Genomic DNA, 20,768 nt, shown 5'->3' with positions numbered 1-20,768 from the left:
CTACCGCCTCAGAGAAGGGATGACCCTGTAGGATGCAGAGAACAAGACAGTCAGATTCTTAGCCTTTGAGTTTCAAATCTAAGCAGCAGCAATCCTGGAAGAAGGTGCAAAACCTGGCCGTCCCGCCCGTGAGTAAACAAACCAACCCCAAAGCCCCAGCCTGGGAGAGCAGAGGGAGTCAGGCAGGGAGGGAAGAGAACTGAGGAAGGTCTGGGTCCCCAGGCTGGGCTGGCAGTGCTAAGGGATGATGGGAAACTCCACAGAGGTTTGGGGACTCGTGCCCATGCTTCTTATTGGGTGGAGCTGAGAAAAGGGCGCGATGCTTTGTAGAAATGTTGTCTAGTGTTTTGTCAATGACTCTGGAGCATCTCTGAGGCTCTGTGTGTCCCTCCACACCCTGGAGAGGAGCACATGTTCCCACTGCACCTGAGAGAGGGCCAAACTAAGATATGGCAGAGTAGTATTGGAACCCAGGCAGTCAAGCTTCCGAATCTATTATCTCTACAATTATGCAACGGTGTTATAGAGAAAGTACGGAAAAAATAACTTAATTACCCGGGGACAGAAATGGATACCCGCTATGCTTGCAAACCCAAAGAACCTGAATTAACAGCACGAAAGCTAAGACCTAGACTCGCTCACAGCTGGTGACCTGGCCTTTCCTCCACACCCGTTTGTTTTCCACCCCAGCCTCCTGAGGGTCCGGAATCCATTCTCTTAGGAGGGTCTGGGCTCTAAAAGCTCAAGAAATAGTGGTACCTCGTGGGATCTAAGGCACTGAAGGGGCCCAGCCCCCCAAGGCAGAGCAAGGCCTTCTGCAGCCTGAAACTGAAAGTTTCCTCCAACATCGTCATTGTCTGCCCCTCAGTTCCTGGTGGGATTCTGAGCAGACAACGGGGAACTGGCAGGCCTGGTGACCAGCGGTGATTGTTTATAATATCTGGGTGGCGGCCTGATTTCCCCATCCCAGGGTGCCTCGCTGGCTGCCAAGGAACCGGGCTGACTCCCCAGAAACCCTGAACGGGTCGTCCCATCCTCCATGGGGCTGGAGGGAGGAAGAATAAAATGAAGGTAGGTCCCTGCTGGCCAGGGGACCAACTGCATCAGAGACCCCGCTCCACCTCGGGGACTCCCCTGGAGAAGGACGGAAGGCAGAGGATACAAAGTCAGAGGTGATCCTACTCCTCGCTGGTCAAGTGCCTGCTGTGTGACCTCTGGCCAGCTGCTGGTGGCTCTGCATTTGAATCTTCTTACCTGCAAACGAGCCCACACCTACCCTAGAGACAGAGTGCAGCCCTTCCACTGGTGGGTGCCTGTGCTGTACCAGTTTTAAATGTTTTGAAAATCTCTGCTTATAAGTTCCATTCCCTGTGCTGAATTAGTAAATGCCACAAACTTGCTGCTACTTAGACCATGCCTTATTCAGTAGGAACTCAATAGGTGTTTACTGCCAAACCCTTGGGCTGGCCCCAAACTGGGAAAATATACTGGTTGAGAATGAACTGGGCATAATACAGACCTTGGGTTCCAGGGCTGTGCAACCTGAGGTAAGTTTGGTAATCTCTCTGAGCTGCATGTATAAAATGGAAATAAATTATAGTCACCTGGCTGAGCTGTTGGGGAGAGTCAACAGGATGACGCAGGCAAGGTGCTTGGCAAAGGGCGTAGCACACAGCATCTGCTGAATGAGTGAAGGACTGAGATGCCGTGGCTAGCGGGTTCCTGCTGCCTGGCCTGGGAGAGTCTCTTCTCCCTCTCTGTGGTGTTTTCATGGCACTTCCAATTCCAGACCTATTAGGAAGTGCAGCATCTGGATGCCTGAGACAGAGAGCCCAGGTCATCTGGGGCAAGGCGGGGTGGGGAGCAGGGTGGCTACAGCAGCTGATTCTTCCAAGAGACACATGCCACCAGGCGGAGGCAGAGACCTGAAACAGGATTAAAACCTCTGTTCTGCTGGCCTTTTATTTTGTGTTATTGGTGAAATGAGATTTCCTGCCTTTCAAATCCTGTTAGTTTTGTTTGTGGAGCTGAAACCCATTTGTCTTTTATTATTAACCTTTGAGCTCAGTTTGGCCTCTGGTTTTCCCGTGTTCTCAATGGTTAAAGAAATAATTGGGTTATTCGGGGGTTTTGACTTCTACTCTTTTTTCCCCGATGGATCGCCTGTCTCAACTCATCAGAAATTAAAAGGCGGCCCAGCCCTCGTGGTGAGTATGGGTTATGTGGTTCTGAAAGGTTCACGGGCTCTCTGTCCATCCATTCACCACCTCCCCCTACATGTCCATCGTCCATCCATCCACCCTCCCACAGCCTCGCTGAGCCTGCAATACAGTCGGTTCTGCTGTAACGCAAAACATACATTCCTAAAATCCACAGTGCAGTGCAAAGTCCTGCAGTCAAACACAGAGCTTATGGGGAAAATATGGCTAGGGGCACAACACCCAAAAAGTGTATCAAAAAAAAAAAAAAAAAAGGGCAGGGACATAATAAAAATGGTAGCACCGTCTTTACCTGTAAACTGGTTAAGAAACGCATAGGTACTACAATAAATATGGTGCTTTACCTTGAAGACAGCCTGACGCTTGCTTTTGGAAATGAGTGTCAGCAGGTCTGCAGTGTGAGTTACTGCAATGTGGTGACGGAGGGCTGTCTGAAACGGATGGGTGGGAAGCTGTAACACCAGGTGTGTTGGGGGGGTGGGGGAGGAAGCGAGGAGTATGTTTTGTGCATTCCTACACGGGTGCAGTTTCCCGAGTTCACCTCATGTTTCACGTGGATGAAATCACACCTGAGCAAAGGCGAAATTTATATTGTGCTCAAATTATTCCACAATACTTCAATCGTGTTGGAACCAATTTGTGTTTTCAAAACAAGCACTGCAGCAGAATTGACCGTATGCCAGGATACACAGCATCACACAGTCCTGACTCCAGCTTCTCAAGTATTCAAGACATTCCCAAACCTACCCCTCCCCGCACCCCGGGCCGCGAGAGCGTAGCTCCTAGGCGTGAAGCCAGGGATTTATTTTTTATTGATCAAAAGCTTGCCATGAGGACTTCCCTGGTGGCGCAGTGGTTGAGAGTCCGCCTGCCGATGCAGGGGACACGGGTTCGTGCCCCGGTCCGGGAAGATCCCACATGCCGCGGAGCGGCTGGGCCCGTGAGCTATGGCCGCTGAGCCTGCGCGTCCGGAGCCTGTGCTCCGCAACGGGAGAGGCCACAACAGGGAGAGGCCCGCGTGCCGCAAAAAAATAAAAAACCTTGCCATGAGCCAAGCACTGATAGTACTAAGTTATCCATATTAACTCATTTAAACCTCATTTAACAATGCTGTGCAAGCTACGTACGTATTATTAATACCCACTTTCCAGAAGGGGAAACCAAGGCACAGAAAAGTTAAGTAACCCGACCAAGATGATGCTGCTGGTAAGCGGCAGACCTGGGATTTGAACCTGGGAGTCTGGTTCCGGGGTTCATCTACTCTACCTCTCTGCTACACTGTCTCTGTGTCCCGAGGGGACCTTAGCCTTGCCCAGGGCAGAGCACAGGGATTTGCAGTCCACGCTTTGGGGTCAGGCAGGCCTGGATTTGAATCCTGACTCCCCCCACTCACTGGTTGTAGAGACACAGTCTTCACCACTCAGAGCCTGGGTTTCCTTTTCGGTGAAGTAGGAATGAACAGTGGTAGGGCCACCCTGGGTGCTGCTGTAAGTATTAAATGAGATGAACGCCTTAGAACAGAATTTGGTGCAGTCAAGTGCTCAACAAATACTGGTGCTTATAAAACAGAAGCAAACAAATCCCCATCTCCTAGCCCATGACCACATCTCTCCTGCTTGTCCTTCAGGCACAATGACGGCTAAGTAGCAGAGGTGGGAAAGGGAAAGGGGGTTCTGATCACCCACCCATCCTCCTGGGCCTTCAGTGATGACTGAAACAGCCCTGACAGGAAGCCACCCTGAGGCCGGGTGCAGTGGCCCTGCCATCGGCTCACACTCTGCTCTCCAGAGCTGTGGGCACCGTGACCCAGACACCCGGGGAGCAGGATGCTGATGACCCAGACACCACAGGACAACAAGGGGCAGAGAGAGAAGGAGGAGGAGGGGCACCAGCAGCCAGCGTGGAGAGCTTTGGGTTTATGGGGAGGATGCTGAGACCCTGGGTCTGTGATGAAGGAGGCTGGGGAGGGGCGGGAAGGAGAGGCAAGTGTGTGTATGTACTTCCGCACGTAGTCTCCACCTATCACTCATCCAGATTTGTGGGGCATCTCCTGTGGGCCAGGCCCTGTGCTGAGCAGGCACCAAACTCAGTGTCTAGTAGGACAGACAAGACACACATGTGAGAAGTAAGACAGACTGCTGGGTGCTGTGGTGGGGAAAGAACAGGCTGTGGAAGCTGCTGATGCAGCCAGAGGAATGGCAGACCTGTGCCGTTCCACTTCCCCTGCCCACTCCCAGGACAGACATTGCCAATCAACCTCAACACTCCCGCCAGGCCCGGACCGCACTTCAGAATCCTTCTCAACACAGCACTCCAGGGAGCCACTATCAATTAGCTGAAGTTGGCACATGAGATATAGCTTATGTTCTTAGCTGAGATCTGGAGGAAGAATGAGTGAGAGGGCAAAGAGGGAGCAGGGGTAGGAAAGGGAGTGCCAGGTAGAGGGAGCAATGTATGCAAAGATCTGGAGGTGAGACGGAGGGAAGTGTAAGAGGTTCAGTGGTGGAGCAGGGGGCACACAGCTGCGGACCGGGGGAAGCTGGCAGAATCCAGAGGAAATAAGTGCTGAGTGACAGACTGCAGTTTAGACCAAAAAGGAGACTTGCAGGTATCCAGGCAAGAGTGATGAGTGGCCTCACGGCTGGGGGAGGGGAGGGGAGTGGATGGAGTCAAAGACAGTTAGGAGTGAAATGGTGGAGCCCAATCATGGACTGGATACGGAGTGCGAGAGAGCAGGAGATGTCTGGGAGAGGCGTCTGGGAGAGGCGTCTGGTTCGGGCAGCTGGGAGATGGTGGCGCTGTGCACTCAGAAAGCACAGCAGTCGCTGCTGCTGTCCCCCACATGCCCTGACCCTCACCGTGTCAGTGCTCAGTGACTTCTAACTGTTGGCATCCTCACTCCTCTGGCTATGTTTCTCTGGCCCCTAAGAAATTTCTCTGGTCTCCAGAGCCCTCGCTGCCACAGGAAGGGCAGGAGAGTTAAACATGAACATCCATCAACCAGTAACCGATGAGAGTGGGAGTATAAATACTCCAGCTCCCTGGCCTCCCAGGAAATGACTCTCAGGCACCTGTTCCACACTGACTCCTAGAGTCCCCATCAGGATTAAGCTCCGGATGCCCACAGTGGCAGCTGGTTTCTCAACACACATGTTATTGGATGCCTCCCCTGCCCTATCTCTCTTATGGGCCCCTCCACCATGGTTTTCCAGAATCACCTTCCAAGTAAACTGCTTGCACTCAAATCCATGTCTTGGGTCTGGTTCTGGGGAACCCAAACTGAAGCAGATGGTCACCAGGGAGTACCTCAGGATTGATGAGGGGTCTGGGGAGGTACTGTTCTCATGGTCCTTTCTCAGGGGGCTTGAATCCTTGCCCTTTATCTAGGGGAGACGGGCCTGCTTGGGGCGGGGGTGGGAGTGGGAGCTTGGATGGTTGCCCAACCCATAACTGTTCCCTTCCACCCTTAACATACAGAACCAAATTTTCAATCAGGCAGAAAGGGGCACTGGAAGAGAAAACCCTTCCCCAGTCCCAGGGGATAAATCAGGATTGGTCCACCACACTGAGGCCTGCAGAGGGAAAAGACAGACTTGTTGAGCCACCAAACCATCCTGGAAGCATCCACCTCCAGAAATCTTGACAGACGCAGCCATTAAAGGAGGGAAAGAGTCGAGTAGAAGGGTAAGGGCGGACTCCAAATGCTAGATTTGAATCCCCAAAACTGAAGTCACTTACTGGCTGTGTGACCTTGGGCAAATTAATTAACCTCTTTTGGCTTTCATTTCCTCGCCTGTAACATGAGGATATTAACAGTTCCAGGGTTATCAGGTTACTGGGAGAATTAAATGAGTCAATACATGTGAAAACACTTACCACAATGCCCGCACGTAGCAAGTACTCTGTATAGTGTTAGCTCTAGAACATTACTACCGTTAAGCCAGAGCTTCTCAACCTTAACCCACAAACCACCTGGGGATCTTGTTAGAAGCCTGAGATGAAGCCAAAGCAATCTTGAAAAAAAAAAACAGTTGGAGGAATCAGACTCCCTGACCTCAGACTATACTACAAAGCTACAATAATCAAGACTATATGGTACTGGCACAAAAACAGAAATATAGATCAATGGAACAGGATAGAAAGCCCAGAGTTAAACCCACGCACCTGTGGTCAACTAATCTAGGACAAAGGAGGCACGGATATACAATGGAGAAAAGACAGTCTCTTCAATAAGTGATGGTGGGAACACTGGACAGCTACATGTAAAAGAATGGAATTAGAACACTCCCTAACACCATACACAAAAATAAACTCAAAATGGATTAGAGACCTAAATGTAAGACTGGACACTATAAAACTCTCAGAGGAAAACATAGGAAAAACACTCTTCGACATAAATCACAGCAAGATCTTTTACGACCCACCTCCTAGAGTAACGGAAATAAAAACAAAAATAAACAAATGGGACCTAATGAAACGTAAAAGCTTTTGCACAGCAAAGGAAACCATAAACAAGACCAAAAGACAACCCTCAGAATGGGAGAAAACATTTGCAAACGAATCAACGGACAAAGGATCAATCTCCAAAATATATAAACAGCTCATGCAGCTCAATATCAAAAAAACAAACAACCCAATCAAAAAATGGGCAGAAGACCTAAATAAACATTTCTCCAAAGAAGACATACAGATGGCCAAGGAGCACATGAAAAGATGCTCAACATCACTCATTATTAGAGAAATGCAAATCAAAACTACAATGAGGTATCACCTCACACCAGTCAGAATGGGCATCATCAGAAAATCTACAAACAACAAATGCTGGAGAGGGTGTGGAGAAAAGGGAACCCTCTTGCACTGTTGGTGGGAATGTGAACTGATACAACCACTATGGAGAACAGTATGGAGGTTCCTTAAAAAACTAAAAACAGAATTACCATATGACCCAGCAATCCCACTACTGGGCATATACCCAGAGAAAACCGTAATTCAAAAAGACACATGCACCCCAATGTTCACTGCAGCACTATTTACAATAGCAAGGTCATGGAAGCAACCTAAATGCCCATCGAAAGACAAATGGATAAAGAAGATGTGGTACATGTATACAATGCAATATTACTCAGCCATAAAAAGGAACAAAATTGGGTCATTTGTAGCGACATGGATGGACCTAGAGACTGTCATACAGAGTGAAGTAAGACAGAAAGAGAAAAATAAATATCGTATATTAAGGCATATATGTGGAATCAAGAAAAATAGTACAGATGAACCGGTTTGCAAGGTAGAAATAGAGACACAGATGTAGGGAACAAATGTATGGACACCAAGAGGGGACAGTGGGTGGGGGGTGAATTGGGAGATTGGGATTGATATATATATATACTAATATGTATAAAATAGATAACTAGTAACAATCTGCTGTACAGCACAGGGAACTCCACTTCGCTGTATAGTAGAAACTAACACAACACTGTAAAACAACTATACCCCAATTAAAAAAAAAATCTTTTGAAACTTGTTTAAAAATAAATAAATAAAAATACTACCTTACTAAATAGAAAAAAAAAGAAACCTGAGATGATGCATTTCTTTTTATTCTTTTTTTTGGCCATGCCACATGGCATGCAGAATCTTAGTTCCCCAACCAGGGATCGAACCTGTGCCCCCTGCAGTGGAAGGGTGGATTCTTAACCACTGGACTGCCAGGGAAGTCCCAAGAGATGCTGCATTTCTAACAAGCTCCCGGGGGATGCTGCTGGGCTGTGGACCACACTTTGAATAGCAAGGGCTAAAGCCATTGTAACTGGTATCGTGTAGCCTGGAGCCCAAGCACTGTCAATGGCAGAATGGCCCAACTCTTGTGGGGAGCCCTTGTTTCCCAGCCCTGAGACCTGGCTGCATGCAGAATTTCCAAAGTTCTCTGTGCCTGCCCTCTGCATCTCTCACCACACTGCTAGTTGCGTGGTCAGTGGAAGGCAGGGTCTCTGAGATGCCCGGCCCAGTTGTCTGGCACACTGTAGGTACTAAATGAAAATCCACTGTAGGTGCTAAGTGAAAACCCCTGTGCCCACTTGCAAGAAGAAACACACCCGGCAGCACCAGGGGCTGCAGGCTGGCAGGGGCTCCTCAAACATGCCGGCTCTGTATAAGCCTCAGCTGGGCTGGCAGGAGCCCAGGGGGAGGACGGTTACACCCCTTCCTGTTTCAGAGCCTGGCATCTGGGTCCTGCCAGTGCCCAAAATACCTCCAGAACAAAGAGGAGGCTGACCACAGCTCAATGTCCCCACCTGTCCCTTCGACTTCCCTTCCTCACCCAGGTGTTGGAGGAAGGGGGTAGCACCTGGTTGGGCTCCACCAAGACTCAGCCCCTCTTGCGAGGGCAAGACTCTCCCCTCTCCTGGACAAATCACCCTCCAAACCACCTGATCCTTCCTCAGCTGTCTCAAGACACCCACCGCAAACCTTTTAATAACCATAATCATCACAGCCAGCATTTATCCCGTGCTTATCCTGTGCTAAGCACGTTCTAGACACAATTACAATGGAGGTGGCTCACTCTATCTACTAGGATGCAACTGGCCACAAGGAGCAAAATACTCAACTTACAGTGGCTGAATCAACAAACAACAATAACAATAGCTAATAATAATAATGCTTGCTATGTGCCAGCCACTGTTCTAAGTGTTTTACATATATTAACTCATTGAATCCTCACAACAACTCTATTAGTGGTCTGTATTATTATGGACCCCTTTCTATAGATGAAGAAACTGGGACCAGAGAGGTAAAGTAACTTCCGTAAGGCTACACAGCTCTTAAGCAGCAGAAGTGAGGCTAAAACCAGGGTTGTCCGACTCCAGAGTCCTGGCTTTGAACACATCTGTAATACAGCATACTCTCTGGTCCCTTACATCACATGACAGCAAATGACAACAAGAGGCACCTCCTAAGCACCTGTCATGTGCACGCATCACCTCACTTCTTCTTCACGACACCCTCCTATGCTGCTCCCCTCGGACAGGTCATGTGGCCTCTCCGAGCCTTCAGCTCCTCTTCTGTAAAATGGGAATATGGGTTTGACCCCCTGCTGTTGTCCATTGCACCATGTTGCCGTCCCCGTGACCTGGTCTTCTGACCCGTCTGCAAGGCCAACAGACAAGACGTTTATCCACCTCCCTAAAGCTTAGAGGACTACAGACATGCCCAAGGCCATTCAGGGGGTCAGTGGCCAAGCCAGGACTAGTACCCAGATCTCCTGACCCCCTGAAACTCAGCAGGGACCCACTGCTACCCAGATGCCTAGAATATCCTCCTCCAAGTTTTGCTGCCTTACCAAGTTTCTTAGGTTAAAGAAAACATTTGTTCCCTTCTTCTTCGTCCTCCTCCTCTCCCTCTCCCTCCCGCCTGTCCTCCTTCTCTTCTCGCCCTCCGGAAAGTCTCCCTAGGAGGTGGGTGGACCGGCAGCATCTGCCAAGGCAAGACCATTCAGAGACCTGAGACGCCCAGTTTAGGAGGGGCTGAGGGAGAGAAGGCTTTCAGGCGGCAGAGCCCCTAGCTGCGAGGCAGGGCCAGAAACAGGACGGGAGCAGAAGGTGGCAGCTGAGCCCCAGCCCCACCTCCCAGCGGCCTGGCTGGGTGTCTGGCCTTGGACAAGCCACTCAGCCAGGACTGTCCAATGGAACTTCCTATGATGACGGAAATGGTCGACGTCTGCACAGTCCGATACAGTTGGTGCTCGACACATGCTGCTACTGAGCACTTGAAATATGACGAATGCAACAGAGGAAAAGAATATTTAATTTTAATTCATTTACATTTAAATAGCCACATTCGTCCAGGGTCTATCATACTGGACAGCAGGGCACTTAACTTTTCCAAGCCCCAGTCTCCTCTCGTGCTTGACAAGGATGGTGATACCCCCGTCCTCCTTGGCCAAGGACGGCTGAGACAATGAAGCGACGGGGTGCTGTGGTACAAGCCCCGGCTGAGAGTCGGGACTCCTGGGTTCCAGACCTATTAACGTGCTGTGTGATCCAAGCCAAGCCCCACAACCTCTCTGAGTGCCCTGGTCATCTGTACAATGAAGAAGTCACTTTGGATCAAAGTTTCCTTGCCAGGGATGGGGTTTAGGAGAATGTAGGAACCCGCTACAGTTACACGAAGTGTGTCTGTATGACTGTGCATGTAAGAATGAGTGCCTGTGGGCGCTTCCCTGGTGGCCCAGTGGTTGAGAATCCGCCTTCCTATGCGGGAGACGCAGGTTTGATCACTGGTCAGGGAACTAAGATCCCACATGCCTCAGGGCAACTAAACCCACGCACCACAACTACCGAGCCCGAGCACCTCAACTAGAGAGCCCACGTGCCGCAAACTACAGAGCTCACATGCAGCAGCAAAAGGTCCCGCATGCTGCAACGAAGATCCGCGTGCCACAACTAAGACCTGATGCAGCCAAAAAATAAGTAAATGAAATTTTAAAAATTAAAAAAAAAATGAGTGTTTGTTTGTGTTCGGGTGCATATGTGTATATTTATCAGGGGAAAGCAGGCTCAAAGCTTTCCCAAAATTCTCAGAGGGGTCCATGATCGTTCCAACAATGAGAGCCCCAGTCTAGATTGGTCTTCTCCCAGGGGGCCTTTTAAAAATGGAATTCCCAGGCTCCACTGTCAAGGAGTGTGATTCAGCAGCTTGGACTTGGGGCCCTGAGATCTGTATTTGTAGCAAGTTCCCAGCGATTCTGATGTACAGCTGGGGGAGAGAAACACAGGCAAGGAGCCAGTTGGACCTAATGTTTTATGACTTGATGTGTGTGAAACTCCTCATCAAGCAGTAGTACATATTTTTAAAAACCAATTGGGATTTAAGGAACTAAGAGAGTAAAGAGGAAATAACAACGATCGTAACAAAACCTCTTCCAACCCCCTTCATTTACTGACACTGCTTTGCCAGCCACTGTGCCATGTGCTTTATAAATATTAACCCATTTAATCCTCATAACACCCCCTATGAGGTTGGTAGTACTGTCCCCATTTTACAGGCGAGGAAACTGAGGCACAGACAGGTGACTTGCCCAGGATCACACAGCCAGTGAGCGGTGGAGCCAGGACTGAGATTTAGACAGTTGGGTACCAGAGTCCATGCTCCATCACACTCCCTCAGAGCATCCTTGCTTCATCACTTCCTTCTGAGGATGAGGATGACCCAGGAGCCCTGAGTTAGCAGCCCTCCCAGCCTGAGGCTGACCCAGGGATCCTGGAGGGCTCTGCTCTGTCCCTCCCGCCCCATCCCACGCCCAAGACAACTGCGGGCCCCACACTCACTTGCCCTCAGAGCCGTAGCTGTTCATGCTGTCCTCGATGGACTCGTGGCTGGCCTGGCGCAGCGTCCTGCTGGGCATCTCCACCGCCAGGCCCGTCTCCGTGCTCCTCTGGATGGCCCCCTTCAACCTCCGGCTGTCCCCTTCTGGGCAGAGTGGCCAAGAGAGATGGGGGGGAGAGACATGGGGTGGCAGGGGACAGAGAGACCAGTCCTCTGGTTAGTGTTTCAAAGGCTGGTGGTGGCCCAGCTTCGGCCTCTACCATCCCCATCCCCAGTCCATCAACCTCCTCCCACCACCGGCCTCACCTGCACCCACCCTCCCTGGGACAACCCTGCCCTTTACACCCACCCAACAAACAGAAATCACATGAGTTCTCTTAGCTGGCAGATTCATTTACATGTACTTTTTTTTTTAATTGAAGTATAATTGATTTAAAATACTGTGTTAGTTTCCGGTGTACAGCAAAGTGATTCAGTTATTTTTTTTCAGATTATATTCCACTATAGGTTGTTACAAGATACTGAGTATAATTCCCTGTGCTCTACAGTAAATCTTTGTTGCTTATCTATTTTATGTACTGTAGCTTGTATCTGTTAATCCTATCCTCCTAATTTGTCCCTCCCTCCCTCCCTCTCCAATTTGGTAACCATAAGTCTATGTCTGTGAATCTGTTTCTGTTTTGTATGTAGATTCATTTGTATTATTTCTACATTCCACATATAAGTGATATCATACAGTATTTGTCTTTCTGTCTGACTTACTTAAGTATAATATTCTCTAGGTCCATCCAACATGTACTGTTTCTTGACTTCACTTCTTCCCTGCAGTCTTCTCCAAATGATTTCCCTCCTCTTCAGCTACTATTTACCAAGCACCTACTATGTGTCATATTCTCTGTCAAGTGCTTTTCATGGATTTAGACCAGGGTTTCTCCACCTCAGCACAACTGGCAATGTGGATGCATTATTGCTTAGCTGTCAGGCACTGTCCTGTGCACTGCAGAAGGTCCAACAGTATCCCTGGCCTCTACCCACTAGACGCTAGTAGCACCCTCCCTCCAGTTCAGTCATGGCAGTCAAAAATGTCTCGAGACACTGCCAAATATCCTCTAGGGGGGAGGCAAAAATCACCCCTGATTGAGGACCACCGATTTAGACCACTGGCACCCTGCCCAGGTTTAAATCCTGGATCTCTTTCTACTGGCTGTGAGACCTCGGGCAAATCACTAGTCTCCCTGTGCCTCCATTTCCTCGACTGTAAAATGGGAGAGCAGGGGTATTATGAGGACGATGGCCCCTCTGCCCTTCTATTCCCTCCCTCTGATCATCCTCTCCCGTCAGCAGCTCACACCTTCGCTTCCACTCTGTGATCAAATGTTATCTTATCCAAGCTCTCCCTGATCATCTCCTGGCCCCTCCCACCCCCGGCCCTTCTCCACCCAGCGCCCTGCTTTGGCTTTCTTCCTGACACTTACCACCCCTGACATGTTCTGCACCACTGGTCTATTGACTAGCTTCCTCCACGCAGAAGGTAAACTCCGTGAGGACAATGCATTTCACCGTGTAGCATGTTGAAGCCCCAGGGCTGAGAACACAGTCCAGCCACTGTAGGTGCTTAATTAATAACTGCTCGATGGATGGGTGTCTGCCCTGAGACTGGTCTTAATCCTCAGCCGCCCAGGAAGTGGCAGCTCCTGCTTCCCCAGCTTTCACACCGAGCACGTGGGATTAAGGCACGAAAGTAAGGGACTGGCCTGCGTGTAGAGTCAGAAGGCGGGGCTGAGGATGCGGGGTGCCCTTTGACCCTGGGGTGGTCTCTTGGCTCTGTGCCCCACATCCTTGTGATCACGGCAAGCTTTCTGTCTCCCACCGCCCTGGAGGGGCTGTGGGTTTGCTAGAGGTGGAGGCCGATCTTTAGTGGGACCTTCCCCGTCTCCCCAGAGAGTCCGGGATGAGCTGACAGACCCCAGGGCCTTCACCAGTGCTCACTGACTGACCCATCAGGGGACAGCAGTGCCACCCAAACCCCGCGATCCTGCTCAGCAAGAGGATGGGGGGCTGGGTCTGTGTGCCAGGAAACAGGGTGAGGCCAGGACGCCTCCTACTGGTCTTCTCCTGGCTTCCCTCCTCCCAACTCAACGATGGTGTCCCCTTCCTCCCTGACTTGCCGGCAGACAGACAGACACGTGCACACACAGGCAGAGATACAGGTGTGCTGTGTGTGCTTCTCAGAGTGTGTGCCCACATGTTTCTCTCCTACATATGTCTGTGTAATTCAGACACAGATGTCCACATACTCAGAAAATCACACACACACACACACACACAGGAAAATGTGAAAAGACACAGTATGTTAATGTATGTCTAAGTGTCTAAATTTGTGTGTTGCCATGGGTCTCCACACAGCTGTCATTCTGTGTTTCTGAGGCTAAATGGGCATGTGTGTCTGGGCATGTGCCAGTCACATGCAGACACGTGGCCGTAAGAAGTGTACACCAACCCACTCAAGAAAGCACACAGAGAAACCGACACAGCGTGCGTGTATGTGTGTGTATATGTGTGTGTGTCACCCTGGGTTATTTCTGAACTCATGGGGGAATGTGTGTCCCTGTGTCTGTTTCCCGTCATTCCACACTTTGTTCTTTCCCTAATTTATATCTGAAGTCCCCCTCCCAACATTGCTGTTTCTCTGTGTATAGCAGGGTCAGAGGCACAGAAAGACTCAGAAACACACACATGCTCACTCAGAAACACACACATGCTCACTCAGAAACACAGACTCACAGGCACAGAGAGATATCCCTCCAACACACACACACACACACACACACACACACACACACACACACACACACACAGGCACAGTCACCTCCAAGGACAACCCCCTCCTTACAGTGGGGATACAGACCCACAACCCAGTTACCCTGTAGGCAGGCTGCAGATACCTTGCCCGGGACCTTCACTTCCCCACTAAGCCCTGTTCTGGAGCCCCACACTGGCTCATCCTCACTCAGCAAGGTCTGACACATTTCTCCAGGAAGAGGGAGGACCAAAGCATGACAAACAACTCAGTCCCTAAGGGGACTGGGCGGGGGGAGGTTTGGAGAAGTATGGTTCACGTCTGTGTAGCACTCGACAGCCCCAAAGCATTTCACATCCAGTACTTACCGTGGGCCTCAGAACAGCCCTAGCTCAGCACGCAGGTGAGCCTGGCTTTGCAATCAGGTGGCCCAGGCAGAGTCCCAGCTCTGCAGCCAGTAGCTGTGGGACCTCGGGCAAGTCAGGCGGCACCATGACATGCCACCTTCCCCACCTCGAGAGTCCCCAATCTGGGGACCACCGTTGTACCCAACCATACCACACAGTGCCACCACCTAACCTTGTCCATCCAACCCTTCCTTTTGTCATCTCTTGCTGACTCGGTCATGGTCCAATTCTTCATTTTGTCATCTCTTGCTGACTCAGTGATGTCCCCAGAGTGACTGTCCCAATGTTTTCCCACTCTCCATCTCATAACCCCATCCATCCTAACAAATGACCTTTCTCCCACTTGGCTGAAAAGATGTGTCTCTTGGACTTGCTCTTTCTTGCTTCCAAATTTCACCATCCTGAGACCTTTCCAGCTGCCCCTTGACCCTCCCTCCCTCTCTGAGAGGAAGGAGCGATCCTTGACCTGGCCCAGCCTGATCTTCCCTGTCCTCCCCATCCCACCTTCTCCCACCCTCACTGGGACCTCCTCCCACCATCTGTCCTCTCTGGGCCTTGAATCTACCACCTCTCCATCTTCTTGCTCCTTCCACCCCTCCTGCAAGCCTGCGCAAGGCTTCACTTCCTTCCCCACTCCCTTCAATAAACACACTCCTTCAGAGAACAGCCTCTGGCCACCATATGCCCAACCGCAGGACTGACTACACCAGTCTCCGATGGCGGCTCATGACCACGCACAAGGGCCTCATCTCAGCTTCCAACCCCAGAGTATGGCCCTTCTGCTTACTCAACAAGTATTTACTGAGTGCCTTCACGTCTGGTGGAGAGCCCTCCTGAGATGTTAAACACGCTCCCAAGTGCTGGTCTCCACTGACAATACACACGTGGATGGGAGACCCTGCTTCCGGTCCACAGGAGCCCAAAATAGGTCCCGGTGTGACCCACTGCACTGGACAATGTTGATGCTCCGCCCACATCCCCACACATCTCCCTTCTTCCCACTTTTCATGAGGTCCCACCACACTGGCTTCTGAAAGCCTCTACAAGCCAACTTTTTGGAGGTCTGTTTTTAGATCTTCCTTTGGGCTACTGAGCCCACTTTGTCCCCACACAGGCAGAGGCAGAAGTGCCTGGGAATTTGTGGCCCCCAAGCCCCTTAATCAAAGCCTAAATGGAACAAAAGAATGAATCCTCGGGTCCTTTGCCTCAGGTCAGAACAACTCTGGGGCATAACCCAGGCTCACAAGGAAGCCTGTAGGAGGGGCTGAAGCCACCCTCTGTGGGATCTGCCCGACAGTACATCCCTGCTAGTTTCCTGGGTGCCCAGCCTCCTCGGGGAGCACTTCCTTTGTATGTCACCTGCACACGAATCTCATCTCTGGGCCCTTTTGGGGAAACCTGACCTAAGACACCTGGCTTAGCTGGCATCCTAAGGAAGTCAAGTTTCAAAAAAAGTTGCACAGGTGGGTTCCAGCATCACAGTGAAAATACCATTCCTCCAAGAAGTGTGGTGATAAAAAGATCAGCTGCACAACAACGCAGGCATGGAAGGGGGCACCCTTTCTGAAGGGATAGTTAAGGATCAAACAACAGGCTCCTTTGTCCGTGGTTATCCTAAGGCTCCATTGGAGAGGCCTGGAGTTTGAGTCCTGTAAACTTTGGGTACCAATTGTGAGACTGCCCTCAAGGCTGGCCACTGTGATGTACAAGTAAATGGAGTGTGGATGACCTACTTTTGGCTACCCACTCCCACTTGCTGTACCCTGTGGGTTCTAAGTCCCTCCTCTCTCAACCTGTGCTGAGAGAGAGAAAGAGAGAGAGAGAGAGAGAGAGAGAGAGAGAGAGAGAGTGTGTGTGTGTGTGTGTGTGTGTCAGGAGGTGGGTAGGCATCAGGCAAAAGGTGTGTGGACAACTGGTGTCCCACCAAAACACAGCAACAACTTGGGATACCAACACCAGTGTGTGCCAAGCACACACCTGATGGAGAGTACAGAAGAGGGAGCAAGAGTGGGGTGATCCCTGCCTCCATGGAGCTCACAGTTCAGAGGTGGAGGCAGACATTAAACAGATGGCCACACTGATTAATCACAAGTGTGTTAAGGGCTTTGAGGAGTTAAGTAAAAGATGTAATGACAGCACCCACTGGCGGCCCAGTGGGAGGGAGACTAATGTAGGCTATTGACTACTTCGTCCTTTGAATGACAGTCACTTCAGATCCCTCCCTTGGCCTCTGTGATAGTGAATTCTAGTAGATCCCCTCCCATCTCTGACCACTGCCGCCATCCCTACACATTGAGCCCTCGCTCTCCACTCCTTCGGTTCTCCCTCTCTCTCTAGAGCCTTCCCATCGCTGATTTCATTCCCCTCCCACAACATGAGGACCACCCTAAGCAAAGGAATCCTACACCTCAATCTATAGCCCTTAACTCTATGTCAAGACCAATACTTCCAGCTGCACTCTGGACGTCGCTACCTGGATGAGGAGCTGGCCAAAACTAAACCCATCCCCCTCCCCCCAGTCAAATCCTCTTGACTTATGTTCCCACTTTGCCCAGCCACAGACTCAGAACCCCCGAGGACCTCTCTGACTTTTCCCCCTTTCTCATTAGATGCCAGGTCGTATAAAGTCTTTGCCCTTAACGTCTCTTATCTCTCTCCCTTTCTGTCCATTTTCACAGCCAACTACCCTAATTACCCCAAGTCTAAACTATTTTAATAGCCTCCTAACTGGTCTCCCTGCTTCCAACCCACCCACTCAGCAAGTCATTTACAGATTAACTATATTAAAATACCACTTCAGACCAAGATATTCCCTTCCTAGTAATTTATAAATTCACAAATAGTCAGAAAAGTACACCAAGCTATGCATGAAGAGGCTCCCCACAGCATCATTTACACCAATGAAATGCTGAAATTAACTGTCTGTCAATAGGAGATGGGTTAACTAAGTGACACATCCCCATAATAAAATACTGTGCAAGTGTTAAAAAGAATCATCTAGACCTACAACTACAGTGATATAAAAGATGGCTTCAACATACTGTGAAGTTAAAAAAGCATGTTGCAGGACACCATGTAAAGCATAAGACCATTTTTGTAAAGCTATAGATAATGTAGCTTTATCTTTCTCTTCATGCATAGACATAGAAAAATCTGGGAGGATATGACCCGAACCAGTAATGGGGAATAACTGTAGGGGGAAAGATTGCTAGAGGGTGTGTGTGGAAGATTATTTTTATAACTTTAATCTAAGTGTAAGATATATACAGAAATGTGCATAAACCTTTAGTGTACAGCTTGATGGATTTTCACAAAGTAAACACACCCATGTAACCAGCAGCCAAATGAAGAAACAGCATTACCAGGATCCCCAAAGCCCACTTGTGCCCAGTCTTCCAGGCTCTATCTCGCTCCACAAGGGCAGCCACTATCCTGATCTCAAACATCAAATATTTTGTCTGTTTTTAATCTTTATATACAGAGCATGGCCTTTGGCGGGGGTGGGGTGCTGGCTTCCTCTGCTCAGTATTATGTTGACTGTATGAGATCCATTCATATTGTTGTGTGTAGTTGCAGACTGCTTATTATCACTGCTAATAAAGTATTCCATTGTATGAATACACTGTTCCACAATCTACTTATCCACTGTACTGTTTTGTTTTTGTTTTTGTTTTTGTTTTTTGCCGTACGCGGGCCTCTCACTGTTGTGGCCTCTCCCGTTGCAGAGCACAGACTCCGGACGCACAGGCTCAGCGGCCATGGCTCATGGGCCCAGCCACTCCGCGGCATGTGGGATCTTCCTGGACCGGGGCACGAACCCGTGTCCCCTGCATCGGCAGGCAGACTCTCAACCACTGCGCCACCAGGGAAGCCCTCCACTGTACTGTTGATGGGCATTTCATTTTTTTTCCAGGTTGGGGCTATTAGGAATCATGCTGCTTTAGTGCATGGCCTTTGGTGAACATTTGTACCTGTGTCTCTCGGAGATATACCTAAGGGAGGAAATATACCTAACGGCTGGGTCATAGGGCAGGCATCTGTTCAGCTTTAGCAGATGCTGCCAAATGATTTTCCAAAGTAGTTGTACCAATTTACACTCCAATCAGCCCATTGGGGAGATTTGATTTCTCTTTTGTAGGCTGCTGTGTCTTCTGAATGTTTTAGAGCTAAATGTTTTAATTCTAGAACGTAAATGAAGGTAAAATATAAATTTATAAATAAATCATGACTTCATGCCATGATCCTATTTAAAACCTTAGAATAGCTCTCCACTGCCCATCAAATGAGCTACCCCGCTTCACACTCAGGCATTCACGACTCTCCATTATCTGATTCCCTCCCCATCTGCTCCTGGTTCCCCCCTCAGTCTCCGCACTCCAGCCCAGCCAGGCACCTCTTTGCTCCATGTACATCCTCAGTAACTGCCTCATCCCCATTTTCTCTCCTTTACTTTCCTGCCTTCCTAACCTTCCCTATCAAAATTCTGACCATACTCCAGAGTTAAGTTTTAAATAACAAGTTTATCAGAAACTCGCCAAACTCTTAGGGCTGTTATGAGGATTAAATATAATAAGGTAACGTAATAATATAATGACATTTAATCCTCAGGACATCCTAGGTGGGTTGTGGCACACAGTAAGCACTCACTAAGGTGGCTATTATTATAATATTACCATTGTGCCAGATGCTATGCCAAGTGTTCTACATAGGCATCTTCTCATTTTAATTCTCACAATAAGTTGTGAGATAGTTACTACCCCATTTTATAAGGTAAGAAAATGAGGATAAAGAGGGTTAAGTAACTTTCTCAAGGACACACAAAGCTACTAACGGCAGAACTAGAATTCAAGCCTATGTCCTTCTGACTCCAGTAACCATGTTTTTAATGAACCACTAAACTAAACTCACTGCACTCTATCACAGAATTTAAATGCCATCTCTTCCACAAACGCTTCTCTGATCAGACTCCTTGAGTCCCAGGGGCACTTTATCTTCACCTTTATTAGGGTATCTATTCCACTGCACCCTGAAACACAGTCCTTGGTCGGCCTACTGATTTCCCTGTCTACTGTGTAAGCTCATTCAGCTGTCATTTCCCTTCTGCACCACGGACAGCACCCAGCATTGCCCATCCCACTAACAGTGTTTAATTGAATTGCTTTTATTTTTAGGATGTGTCTTCAAGAAAAGTGCAAATTCTCCAGTGAAGAAAACAAATAAGTCTTATTCAGCTGTCCATAACTGAATACGAATGTGTTTAATGTACCTTTTCCCCAAAGCAAGTATTCATAAAGGAACAGGATAAAATGATAATAAATTATTAGATGACATTACTTTTAGCACTTACCCTTTACCAGACACTATTATATACATATAATATTTTTATATATAGTATTTCATATACATTATGTATTAAATTAATATAAATTATATGTAAATTATAACTTTATATATATTTGTTTACATGTGTTTTATGTATGTTTATGCATATATAAAATTTAGCCGTAACTCTGAGAGTCAAGTACCATTACCCTAATTTTACAAAAAGGAACCAGACTCAATGCAGTTCAGCAACTTGCCCAAGGTTACACCAGACAAGAGAGTGCTAGGTTTTAAATCCAGATCTTTGTAAAAACAGATCTTACCCTCTTAACCACTAGAGATCTCAGTAACGTGGTGGTGGAAGGGAGAGGAGGGAAAGAACACTACCACTCTCCACTTCGACACTTCATCCAAAATGGGTCTTTACAGCTCTGTTTTCTAGATGAGGAGCCCAAAGCTGAGAGAGGTTATATGACTTGCTGCAGGTCCCCAGGCTCTCAAATCCCTAACCACGTCACGGGCCGGAGTATAATCTCGTTTCTGTGAGTGGCCTCCTCCAGGTCCATCTCACAGCCTGTGAAGCCCTCCAGACACGAGAGCTCTGGGTCAGTGGGCTACTTCAAACCAGGGTGATCCCCTGGGGCTCACTGCCTTCCCTTCCCATGGCCACTGCCCTTCTTGTCCCTCCAAGATAAATAC

General features: G+C 49.0%; 1 protein-coding gene across 1 annotated transcript in view; it reads right to left on the bottom strand.

Annotated features, from left to right (window-relative positions):
- RIMS4 (regulating synaptic membrane exocytosis 4) overlaps positions 1 to 20,768 on the bottom strand; it is a gene marked incomplete at its 5' end in the record, with an annotated part of 62,518 nt that overhangs the window by 9,163 nt on the left and 32,587 nt on the right. Inside the window, one exon of the mRNA XM_082600620.1 lies at positions 11,543 to 11,681. Within this exon, the coding sequence (XP_082456746.1) occupies positions 11,543 to 11,681 (139 nt within the window). The remainder of the gene's footprint in view (positions 1 to 11,542; positions 11,682 to 20,768) is intronic.

This window comes from Mesoplodon mirus, assembly GCF_964341445.2.
Source record: "Mesoplodon mirus genome assembly, chromosome: 15".
Classification (NCBI taxonomy): Eukaryota; Metazoa; Chordata; class Mammalia; order Artiodactyla; family Ziphiidae; genus Mesoplodon; species Mesoplodon mirus.
Note: the sequence above shows the minus strand (reverse complement) of the source record. Positions and strands in the feature narration are given on the sequence as shown.